Here is a 12,979-nt window from a genome sequence, read left to right on the forward strand (position 1 = left end):
TAATGCAAGGAATGCATTAAGTTAATAAAACTTTTAGGCTTTACAACCACGGTTGTGTATTTTAGTCCAGAAGGGGGGTGTTTGTAAAAGGTTTTTTTTTTACTTTGTGAAGAGTTTATGGATTTGTAATTTGTTTTGCACTCCTGTAGAGCAAGTAGTAGCCCCCAACATCTGACTGAGAAACCTGGTGATCAGGCACATACTGAGGAGAAGCCACACCCTATACCACATTACATACTGTCCAAGAAAGAAATTACATCATAAAGTAGCAGCACTTGGAACATTTGCAGGAGATAAATGTAGACCTGGTCTAGGACATTCAGCGGATTAGCAAAAGATTAAGGGAGATGAAGTGGAGCTCTCCTGTATGTACAGTACTTTGCTCTTCGAGTTTACTGGTGAGGTTCTGAGTTGTACACCTCTAGTAACTATGAAATACACAGACAAATGAACTTTAAAATGGAGAGGATTTATTATACAAAAAGTATAAAGGCAATCAGCCACCCCTCCCATCCAATACATTAATTCTTCATTCAACAGATATTTTTAGACAATAAATAAGAAAAAACAAACAAAATAAAAATTCAGACATACTATAGAACATCAAAATCACAGTTGCCAGATCCATCGCACTAGGTTTCTAGATCTAGAAATGTCAATAGGTTCCAGATTTTCTACACAAGTAAGTCAGATCATTTCATCATAGCACCATCACTGTACTGTACAGTGCTGGATATGGCTCGTTAGTCACGCTGTTGTAAAACCCACCACAATAAACTGTGCACAGCAGTTATTATTGGCACTCCAACAGTAAAATTATTTGTAGGACATCAGAATTTAAACACATTTTATCATATTATTCTGGGATAGTACAAGTTATTCTGGAAATGAATTGTATGCTTGCTATAAAATTAGACTGCTCTAAACTGCCTCTCTGGTAATAACAAAGTACCTCCTGATCTGTGATTTGCAGTCTTCAGCCCTGCTCATCTCTTTACTTGAAACAGGTTGTTTCAAGTAAAGTAGCATTGGACAAGCGATGGGAAGCCTGTCTTTAAAGTGGCCAGTGATGTCAAGAGACAGATCCCAGTGGACAAAGCATGGTGCTAGTTATGGGATCAGTGGCACTGGAGCCAATAAACAATGCATGCAGTCCAATAGTGTCCTTGCAGAGACCGGTAGGTACTTTGTAATCCTTAGCAAGGCAGCCCACAAGCCCAATGCTGCCTCTCATCCTTTTTGCCCTAACATGCAGTTACAGGCATATTCTAATCAAATATAATTTTACAATTAGCCCCACTTGCAGCCCACCTTAATTTCACATTGGCCACCATGCTAACTAAAATCATATAGTAGATGCAATACTCTGAATAGCCTTAAAATGAGGATTACGAGAAGGCAAGCCTGTGTGTTCTCAGGTTCAGAAATTGCTGTCTCCCTTGTCCACATACACTGAAGCATTATACCCCTATCATGTGACAAAAGGTTGCAGTCCTACAAAAGCCCTGCAAGAAGCTGTCTTAAGAGGAGAAGTTCACCTTTGCAGGTAAAATAAATAAAAATTACCTACCTAGAGCACTCAACAGTGTCCTGGTAATTCATTAAAAACTACAAGCCGTCAGCCAAAAAAGCCTGTCGGTACTTGTAGATTATTCACATACAGAACTTGCTTAATGAATAACCTGGCGGTGCGAGTTACGCTTTTTTTCAAATAGTGACAGCAGGTGTGGGGGAGAAGATGACCAGCCCGCTGTCGCAATTAGAAGGGGGATCGGGGAGCGGCTGCAAGAGTGGGTACATGTAACATGTTTCAGCTTAAAAAATCTTTGTTCCCAAAAGGTGAACTTATCCTTTAATCTAGTTGACTGGGCTTTTATGAAACTCAGACAAGGGAAAGCAGGGTAGACTTTCTGATTTAAGCACAATGGTAGAGCACAGGTAGTTCACTGGCTGACTTCGCAACAGTAAACTTGTCATAAGAGAAAAATGGAGGATGCCATTGCAGGCCTTCTTCTGAAAAGGCTACCTACCTGGCCGGAGACTGCTTCATTTTAATTGTTATTCATTTAACCAAGAACCCAGGAAAATCAAAATTCTATATATGTATACTTGTTCTAGATCAGTGATAGAAAGCATTAATTAACCAAGATAGTTCTCCCAGGATTTATCAATTTTCAAAAGTGATAAGCGATAGCAGCATCCATTTTTCTACAGTTTAAGATTTACTTAAACTTAATAAAATTTACATTTGAAGGGTAGTTGACTTATCTTGTTTAAAACAGTTGCAACACCTTCCAGTTGAACATAAATTGGCTTCAGATGGCTGCTGAACCATGACAATATACCACAACAGGTGATCTTTGGGTATACGTTATTTAATTTAGGTTTTATATGTGATACAATGCCATATTGAGAACAGGCCACTAACAGAGCCATGTAGGTCTTTCATGGATTGATATGCCAGAAGATTTTACACTGAAATGTATAGATCAAATAGTGCCACAGCACTCCCATTAGACGAATCACATCAGACAATGAATTCCTGTCATACGAATGATCAGTAACAGAACACCCCGGCTAAGAAATCATCGGAATCAAATCCCAAAGCTGTCCCGCACATTTATTTATCAAACGGTCAATTACAAAAGGAGTAAAAAGGCTATAAAATTTTGAGTAGAAAATCTTGCTGCCACTAGAGGCCACGTAAAATACAAACAACCCTGGCAGCCATCTTGAGGATAAAAGGACCACAAGATATGGTCCCACTTTGTCACACGGCATTTTGCATTCTGTCGAGAACTTCTTGGCTTTTACTTGTTTCTCTCTTAACATTGACCCTTTTGTAGCCAAAAGACTCATTCAAGTTACCAGTTAAATATTCATCCTTGAACAGGACTCCAGCACCACAAAATATTCCTGAGGTAGGCCCACCTCTGCTCTGTTGCATGGGGCACACCTCATGGTTCTCATTCTGATTGGATACTTTGGCTTCATCTTAACACCTGGTTTTTAGTTCTGAGTGATGAGCTCTCAGGTAAAAAGTGCTGTTGACCTCAACAACAACAAAAATGCCTAGCAGAGCCTTCCACATCTCACAGTTAAACCAGTTATCCCTTGGTGCCAGATTTTTAGATATATTGCACCAACCATATGTAAAAATCCACTGTTGTGTGGTGCAAAGGAATGTTATTCAGTATAGGCACCCGATATGTTATTGTTAAATGCCACGTGGCAGTTTCAAACTATTGCAGCAGTTGTTACACTGTTCCCATATTAGAAGAACAAAGATGAACATTTTGGTCATATACACATTTTGCTGTTTAATCAGGGACATCATCCCCAAAAAAAGCATTATTGGTGCAGTGAACCACCGTTTTTCACAAGGCATCACAGTTGACTTGGTCATAACAACTCAAAATTATCTGTTCACTGGCTAGAGGACAAGATATTTGCAGCTCTTCTGTAACCATTCTCCTTTGTGGAGCTAGAGCATCATGAGTAGTGATCAAGAACAGTAAATAATTTACCAAAACACTACTAAAATTTCTAATAGGAGTCTGTGTTTCCTCTTTACATGTTCAAGTTCTGTAATTATGCAATTATTTTCTGAGGGATATCTACAGATGCTCGAAGGAATACAGCATTGTCACGTACATAGTTACGTTTCCGTATATCCTCATGAGAGATAAATTTGGGGTACCCGAAACCAAGTGTACTTTCATCCAAGGAATTTCGGGAGCCACCTGGTTTTTGGAAGTTCTTCCAGTTAGGGTCAGGGTTGAAAGTTTCGGTAATGTGCTGGGGTTTGGACAGCGAAGGATCACTCTGGTCAAGAAGGGAAAACGTAACACGATAGGAGAAAGGCCATTCCAGTAGGTTGTCATACTCTCCAGGAAGCACCCTAATATAGACTGAAAGGTAGCTTCCTTCGCCACTACCATTCCCGTTCAAAAAGGCAGAAACCTGGAGCTTGTAGCCATATCTGTGTGTGTAGAATGGTGGACTAAATGACTCAAAGTTGCCTCGAACTTTGGCTTCCTGCAGTTTGCGGGAATAGTCGCTGATCTTCCAGATAAGAATCCCTTCACTGCTCACAGACAACTCTTCCACCTGCTTCCTCAGCTCTTGGATCTCCTGTCTCTGACGGCTTACCAGAGAAGACATCATGCTGAGGTGGGCCCTCATATTCTCTTCCAGGTGCCTGCTCATGCCAAGCTTGGGGCACTAAAATGCAAGTTGAGACACAACAAAATTAACTTAATAAAATAAGACAATGTCTTTTATACAATTCTACTAGCAGTCCAGCTCAGTAAATAACATATATGCATTATAAAATGGGAAAGTTTCCCCCATATAAGGGGTCAGTTCAAAACTGAACAGGTTTTAAGATATTACAGTATCAGCAACTCTGGCAATAAAGTCTTCCTGCAGAGTTCAAGGCCCTGTCCAACCCTTCCACATAATCTCACTCTTCCTCTTGTAGCAGAAAAGTCAGCTCACTCCACATATACATGTTCCATATTGTAAAATGAATGAAGGAGTGATAATTTCTGTGGCAAGTGGGTAGACATGGAAACAAATATTTAAAGATTCCTAGGGCTGGATTCACACTGAGACAGAACCAGCAGTTGGTAATTCAAGCATCAGGCATCTAGGCAAAATCTTCAACATTAGAGACTTCAAGCAATTGTCAGAAATCGATTTGATAACAGTACAAAGAGTGACAGTGAGCGTCAAACCACAGCAACCATAAAATCAGAAAAATGACTGATTGCTCCGAAGCCATTAGAAGCCAAAAATTAATCTTTTATAAAAATATCAACTTGCTATTCTGTATCTGTGACTGATAACATGTTACGAAATATATAGTAATGTGCTTTGCCATGTCTTGGTTTTACCACTACTTTTCACGATACCTTTGATTATTAATAGGTTTAAACTTTTTTCAAAAACAGGAGCTAAAAGGGCAGACATTCTGCAACTTCATCTCATTCTTAAAATGTGTATGTTGAATTGACATCTTACCCTGTGTTTACATCCAGAATCTTTGAAAGGGCAGAGCACTAATGCAGAACTACAACTGTCCTTTAGGTGCCCACTCAGGTCTTCTCTGGCAACGTTGGCGATGCCACACTGGTTAGGACAGGAAACAGGGTAACGAGGACACTGGTACTGATGACTCTGCAAAAATAAACATCAGTCATACACAAAGTCCTATTATGCATTGCCATCTTTTGTAGTCATCCTTTTACAAGATGCAATTGCAACGTGGTCCATCATTTTGAGGAGTATGAAGAAGCATGTATACGACAGAACTATATCTACATTTATTATGATCATAGTGGTTGGGGGGGGGGGGAGCAATTAAGAAATCAAAGAGAAAGAACAGCTACCAGTGTGCCTGCACTAAGGCCTAAGAGTAAGGGGGGGGTTAGTCAACTGTAAGGCTGTGAAGGAACAGGTCATTCTACACTGACAAGAAAAAGTATGTGAACCACCTGGGATTAACTGCGTTTTCTGCAGTAATTATGATCTGATCCTCTGCTAAGTAACAATAAGACAAACACAAAGTGCTTAAGCTGATAACACACACGCAATTCTAATTTCTTATGTCTTCAATGAACACAGCCATTAAAACATTCACAGTGCTGGAGGAAAAGGTAATGGAACCCTTGGATGCAATAGCTGGTCAAACCTCATTTGGCGGAATTCAGGAGGAATTTTTGACCATTCCTCTTTCCAGCTCCACGCGTTTGTAGGATGTCTGGCGTGAACAACTCTCATTTTATAACATCTCTATGGGGCTAAGGCGTAGACTGGGCAACTCCAAAAGGCACATTCTCTAAAGCCAGTCTGTGGTGGATTTACTTCAATGCTTAGTTAGGTTCATTGTTCTGCTATTGTTGTGACTTAGATGAGGATCACATTTTATGGCAAATTACTGCAAAAAAATAAAATAGGAGTTCACATACTTTTACGTGCCATTTGGGGCCTGGCCATCTCTGAAAGAAGTCATTTGCTTACACAGTACAAAGCTGAACACCTTTTTTTGCATTACTTCATTGATGTAATTACTAGGTAACATCCATAAAGACATTGTCTACAGCTGCCTGTAATGACAAGCTGTCAGTGTCTTCCTGTCATAATTAGCGTTAGCAAATAGATGCAACCATGTATCTCATGATTTACAGAATGGAAGAAGTGTATGCCTGAAATTTTTTTAATATATATATATATATATATATATATATATATATATATATATATATATATATATATATATATATATATATATATATATATATATATATATATATATATATATATATTTAGGTGCCATTTAGAAATAGGGCCACATCAAACATTTAATTTTAACAAAATTAAAACTTAAAAAAAATAAAATAAAAAAACCACACACCCACCCACCAGCATTGTTAAAGGTTTAGATGACAGATAGCTTGAGGCCTAGTCAGGGAGTCGGTGTCTGAAAGCCACATACATTATGACTCACACTACAAACACATCAAAAGTTCAAAAATATTACAAAACCTAAAAAAAAAAAAAAACAGACATTTTAAGCATTCCTTATGCATATACAAAGAGGAAGCACCAATTTATCCTTCCTACATCATTGAAGAGTTTAACATTCCAATCATGCATGTACATATTCTAACATTTTCCTGTTCATGTGGATTTCCCAAAACAGAAGAAGTGGATAATTCAATATCTATGAAGTCATTATGATCGGCAATATCACCACCACAGGAAGCATTGTGCCCAATACCCAAGTCATGTTACTAGCTGATAAAGAACTGGTAGGGTAGTTGTGGTTCTCCCACAATATGGCTGCCTTCACTGTCATTTTCAGCCTTCTGACACCCTTCACTCTTCATCATATTCACCTCCCCATCATAGGCCACCATACTATTTATTACCTGAATAGTGTCAAAAACAAACTCCTTGCTGCAGTACGGACATGGCTGAGTGCGCTTCGGGCACTCCGACAAGGAATGCTGGGACAAAACACGCCTCATCATACGAGCGCCACACTTGTTCTCGCAATAAACGCTCTCTTGAGGACAGCAGCCTTGGTGTTCCTACAGGACAAGAGGGTTGGAACGGGTTAAAAAGCACAGAACCATTCGAAGATTCTCTGAGACAAAACGGGACGCGATGTACTCAGCGTGAGAAAGATGAGAGCCATTTAAAGGTTTGACAGTGCTAATACATCAAAGATTATCGCTTCAAATTGTAAATGTGTAAGTCATTAGCTGGAAATGTGAAATATTAGGCCAGGGAAGGAGCTCGGGAATAGTGGCCTGTATTACAAGGATTTTCTGGGGTAAAGTAAACTGCCTTATATGGTCTCAAACATAGGAAATTAAAGATTAAATAAAATCATTCAAGTGTAAATGTTTAGTGAAACATATGGATATAATCCGATTCTCACCAAGAAATTTACCGACATCTGTTTTTAATTGACAACAAACAATAACATCTCAATGGGAGGGTGGGTGCTAAATTAAATAAATATATATATATATTTTTTTTTTTTCTTATTAAATAATATTCTAAAAATGTAAAGTGTTGCTAAACCCAGGACACTGCATTTACTATATCTGGTCTCCCACAGTGCGCAGAACATGGTAATACAATAGTTCTAGTAAATATAAACTGCTAAATACCTTTTCTCATCAGCAGTTAGAGCAGTCTTGTGACTTCTATCAGTGTCTGGTTAAAGCTTGTAGGAGGAGTTTTCATTCTCCCCCGATTGTCCTATGAGGCTGTAGGACCCCGACCCTCTGTCTGGGCAGTGCAGATTGGTCCTGAGCCGATTACATGCACTCTCCCAAGAAAAAAAAAAAAAAAAAAAAAACTCTCTAGCAATACACACCAAATTGAGCATGTGTAGCTTGTCCCCAAGGCTGTGTTCTATCGGGAGATGGTTTGGGGACTACGGAAGAAGGGGAGAATCAGAAAAGACAGGATCAAACAGCCTTTTACAAAATGCAGAGGATCAACTCCTCAAGTTCCACAGTAAGTATAACATGCACGCTTTACTGCATATACAGACTGATTTTACTTTTGTGGGTTTAGTAGCACTTTAAAGACTGAACAAAGAATAGGCAAACATGACAGAGCATAAGAGCCCTCCTGTACTTGCTTGAATCATATACAGCAACTGATCCAGCAACAATTGTGCATTCACCACCTTATCCCCAGAAAATGTACCCCCCCTTCATGACCAGGCCGTACCCCAATAAAAATGGTGCTCTTTCCTTCCCACAAATAGAGCTTTCTTTTGGTGGTATTTGACAACCTATGCAGTTTTTATTTTTTGTGCTATAAGAAAAAAAAACTTTTTTTGGCAATTAAAAACATAGCCAACATAAAAAAAAAAAATATATAATTTCTTCATCAATTTAGGCAAATATGTATCCTGCTATATATTTTTGGTAAAAACGTATTTTGATTGGTTTTGCACAAACGTTATAGCGTCTACAAATTGTGGGAGATTTCTATTTTTTTTACTACTAATGACGGCGATCAGCGACTTCTAGATGGGGACTGCGATATTGCGGCAGACATTCACTTTTTGGGGACCAGTGGCATTAATACAGTGATCAGTGCTAAAAATATGCACCGTCTCTGTGCTAATGACACTGGCTGGGAAGGGGTTAAACATCAGGGGCAATCAAAGGGTTAACTGTGTGCCTGGCTGATGTTTTACTAAACTGTGGGAGGGGCTTGTATTAGTGGAAAGCATAGATCCATGCTCCTGTTTTGCAGGATTAATGCCTTCCCCCGCTGACAGAGCGGCAATCTGCCTTGCTTACATAGCCTGCCTGCACACCCTAAACCCAGAAGTGCTGCCATATATACAAGCGATACGGTCGGAAAGCGGTTAAACATTAATTGTATTTTTATATCCAACTAGCATTAAGTACTTAATTATGCAACTTTGAGTCTCTTACAGTTCCCTGGACAGAAAACTTCAGCATGGAAGAGGGAGGGGCAGCACTGGGAGCTAATCAGATATACTGCATGCAAACATGCACAGGGCAAGCTGACAGGAGGAGAGAGCAGTGTGAGAAGAACAAGTTCAGTTTGCTGCTCTTTTATAGGGAGGGAGGTGACCTTGCAGTATTGCTTAACTGCTGTACAGTAAATGAAGGTCACCATCCTGGCTGTTCAGTCAGCTGTGTAAACTATTATAACTAGGCAGATAAAAAGAGGTACATTGTACCATGCCAGCCATATCATATGGTCTTATATACCGGACACAAACAAATTCGTACAGGGGATGTTGAAGATGTGTTCTCACCTCGAAGGCCTCGCCTGTGAAATCGCTGCCACAGAATTCACATCGGACTTTGCGCTTAGGACAGTCGTGCTGCATGTGCTCGGGCAGGTCTCTGCGGATGAGTTTGGTGCTACAGCGATTAGGGCAAGGGATCACATTAAAGGCACAAACACTGAGATGAGTCTGAGGAGACAAAAATTAAGATTTAATGGCATGGGATTCATTTTAAAAACAGAATCAAGAGGTTTCCCAAAACGGGAAAGGTTCCTGTAATCAAGAGTTCTTAAAGTGATAAAAACATACCTGTAGGTCCAAAAAATATCTCCTTAACCTACACGGTTAAAGAGATATTTTACAAAAAAAAAAAAAAAAAAAGGGCACCGCCGTCTATGGCGCATGCACGCTGTAGATAATGGCGCAGGCTCACTGGGCGCGCTGCAAGTGAAGGTGAACGCGCCGTCGTGACGCCATCCTGGCTCTGGCCACTCTCAGTGCCGGAGCCGCAAGACCCAGAAGTCACTCCGGGATACATGGCAGCGGAGGAGATGAAGAACAAGGACCGATTCGGGGGCTTCGATCTCAGGCAAGTTATTCATAATGAGTTAGTATGTTATGCCCAGTCAAAGTCCAGACTTAAATCCAATTGAGAAAAGAGGCAAGGCTTGAAAATAACTGTTCACAGATGCTCTCCATCCAATGAGACAGACCTTGAGCTATTTTGCAAAGAAGCATAAGCAAAAGTGTGACTCTAGATGTGCAAAGCTGGTAGAGACACTCCCCAAAAAAACTTGTAGTGGTAATTTCAGAGAAAGGTTGTTGTACAAATGCATGTCGCACTTTTCAGATCTAAATTTGTAAAAAAAAAAAAAAAAAAAAAAAAAAAAAATTGGATAGCCATTTATCCTTTTCCTTCCACTTCACAATTATGTGCCACGATCGGAGCCAGGATACAGAAAGCCGAGCGTACTTCGGCTTTACTCCGCTCCTCTCGCAGTCCCGCCCAACTCCACTGATTGCGAGAGGAGCGAGCGTCGCTGACATACAGAAAGCCGAGTGTACTTCGGCTAGACTTGGCTCTGCTCACAGTCAAGGGAGGGACTGCAAGAGGAGCCGAGACTAGCCGAAGTACATTCAGCTTTCTGTATGTCAGCAGCGCTCGCTTATCTCGCAATCAGTGGAGGTGGGCAGGACTGCGTGAGGAGCCGAGTAAAGCTGAGTGTACTTTGGCTTTGTGTATCTCGGCTCTGCTCGCTAGTTTCCTTACAATCAGTGGGAGATCGGCGGGGATCGACGTATAAAAAACGCACCCATGATTTTCCCCCGATTTTAAAGGGGAAAAATGTGCGTTATACGCCGATAAATACGGTACATTTAAGTTTTTGGTTGTAACATGACAACATGTAGAAAATTTCAAGGGGTATGAATACTTTCATAGCACTGTACCTGCTTCGTGCAGTGTTTTTGCACAGAGCAGCCCTGGTTCTCTTCTTTTCAGTTCCCCTGCCAGAGCTCCACCCCCCTCAAGCAGTGCCCCTAGAGAAAGGGATCTTCTGAGATTCAATACATTTATGGGCAGGCTGGTTGCACTGAAGTCAATCCATCAACTTCAGTACAACCAGCCTGTTGGATTTTTTCCATGCGATTCCTGCCGGCAGCTATAGCAGCCAGCTTTGATCATTGTGTTCTGCTAACATGGAAGGCTCCCCCTCTGGTAGAACACAATAGCACTTGCAGGAGGGATTCGCCCATCAACACTGACTGTGTTGATTGGGGGAAAAAAAAAAAAAACAAGCAAATTTCTTTCCTTCAACCCATGGTGGAAGGAAAGAAAATTGCATAATCTATAAGCTGCTTAAATGTTTACATCATAACTGGCCCTAAATGGGTTGTAAAGGCAGAAGGTTTTTTTTATCTTAATGCATTCCATTCTTTTTTTCTTAATGCATTCTATGCATTAAGATAAAAAAACCTTGTGTGTAGCAGCACCCCCTAATACTTACCTGAGCCCCATCTCTATCCAGCGATGTAACAAGAGAGAGACTCGGCTACCCGGGACTCTCCCTCATTGGCTGAGACAGCAGTGCTGCACCATGGGCTCCCGCTACTGTCAAAGTCAGTGAGCCAATGAGGAGTGAAAGGGGGCAGGGCGGGCCACAGCTCTGTGTCTGGACACAGGGAGCTGCGGCTCGGCTCAGGTGTCCCCATAGCAAGCTGCTTGCTGTGGGGGCACTCAACGGGAGGGAAGGGCCAGGACCAGCGATGAGGGACCCCAGAAGAGGAGGATCTGGGCTGCTCTGTACAAAACCACTAACAGGGCAGGTAAGTTTAACATGTTTGTTATTTTTAACTAAAAAAAAAAAAAAAAAAACACAAGACTTTAGTATCACTGTAAGTACATCATACAAATTGGCAAACTACCACGCTGCAGCCAGCATCTTTGCAATGAGGTAGCTGGTTCCTCTGCATGCACCATGTCTCAAAGAATGACATTAACACAGAAATGTGTGCTTCTTTAATAAGTCCTACAGGCTTATCCAATCAGGCAGTACATGACAATGGGACCCTCTTTGTTTTGTTGCATAGACCCCACAGTAAATACCTCTGGGGCTCTACATATAGCTGCCAATTGCCTCACCTGGAGCTGCTTCAGCTGCCCACTCCAGCGACAACCCTCTTCACTATGTATACATCGTATAGACAGACTAAGGACTTGAGTTTCCAGCTCCCGATCTGGATAGATCTGCAAAACATTCAGAAGAAAAAAAAAAAAATGCATTCAATTTTCAGAAATCTTTTCTCACCAATGATAGAGACAGAGTACTCTGCCAAAAACAAAGACAGCATTTTCATTGGGGTGCCACCTGCCATGTACCTAGTGTGTCCACAAATAAATCCATGCCAACGGTCATTTTCCTGAGAAGTGTGTAGTAAAAACGCATGCAACAGCTGCCAGTTCAGCTGTGTCTCAATCATTCAACAGAGCATTTGTCATAGACTGGCACAAGGGGGAAAAAAAGGTCTTTGTAATATTATGTCAGAACATTCCATCGATGTTATAGAACACGTGCAGCAGGAAAGGGGTGCAGATATAGAAGGAGGAAGGGTAGAGATTTGTAACCACGGATAATAGTAGACCATATTCAGACTAGCCATTCATAGTACAGCCCATTACACACCAGCACTGCCTCTCCTGTACGGCTGCGACCACAAAGCCTCTTTCTCTGGTGCATCTCAATACTGTACTGACGTTGCTTTATCTCCAGTCAGCGCTGGGTTTGGCTCGGACACAAGGCACAAAAGCATGGTTTATACTCCTCTAGGAGCTGCATTTAAAAAGGCGCCTGGAACAGAAGGGCATTGTTGTGGGTCAGGGTGTCGCCTGGGCTCAGCTTATGGTGGTTCTGGAGAAGTTTTCTTTGGCAAAGGGCTGGGTCTGCTTAGGGGCTATTTTAGAAGACAGTAGAACAAAAAATATCTGTCACCGAACAGCAGAAAACTAATCTACTGCATACTAACAAACTAATCCTTCCAACGACTTGGAACACTTCTTCCAAGATGAAACAATCCTTTTGTTCAGGTATGACATTCACGCACAAGACCATGTTTACCAAAGCTCTGTAAAGAACGGGGGAAATATAAAAGCACCTTTCTTTGAGTCATCATTGGAAATCTTTC

At 41.0% G+C, this 12,979-nt stretch overlaps 1 protein-coding gene across 1 annotated transcript in view; it reads right to left on the minus strand.

Annotated features, from left to right (window-relative positions):
• Positions 1-453: 453 nt before the first annotated feature.
• The window catches only part of TRAF4 (TNF receptor associated factor 4), a 54,628-nt gene continuing 42,102 nt past the window's right edge, over positions 454-12,979 (minus strand). The window contains exons 3-7 of the mRNA XM_077480405.1: positions 11,940-12,044; positions 9,326-9,487; positions 6,936-7,097; positions 5,026-5,181; positions 454-4,224 (exon numbers count right to left, since the gene is read on the minus strand). Of these exons, the coding sequence (XP_077336531.1) occupies positions 3,592-4,224; positions 5,026-5,181; positions 6,936-7,097; positions 9,326-9,487; positions 11,940-12,044 (1,218 nt within the window). The 3' untranslated portion in view covers positions 454-3,591. The remainder of the gene's footprint in view (positions 4,225-5,025; positions 5,182-6,935; positions 7,098-9,325; positions 9,488-11,939; positions 12,045-12,979) is intronic.

The sequence above is a fragment of the Lithobates pipiens genome, unplaced genomic scaffold (genome assembly GCF_037356315.1).
Source record: "Lithobates pipiens isolate NorthernLeopardFrog02 unplaced genomic scaffold, aLitPip1_a1.2 Scaffold_16, whole genome shotgun sequence".
Taxonomy (NCBI): domain Eukaryota; kingdom Metazoa; phylum Chordata; class Amphibia; order Anura; family Ranidae; genus Lithobates; species Lithobates pipiens.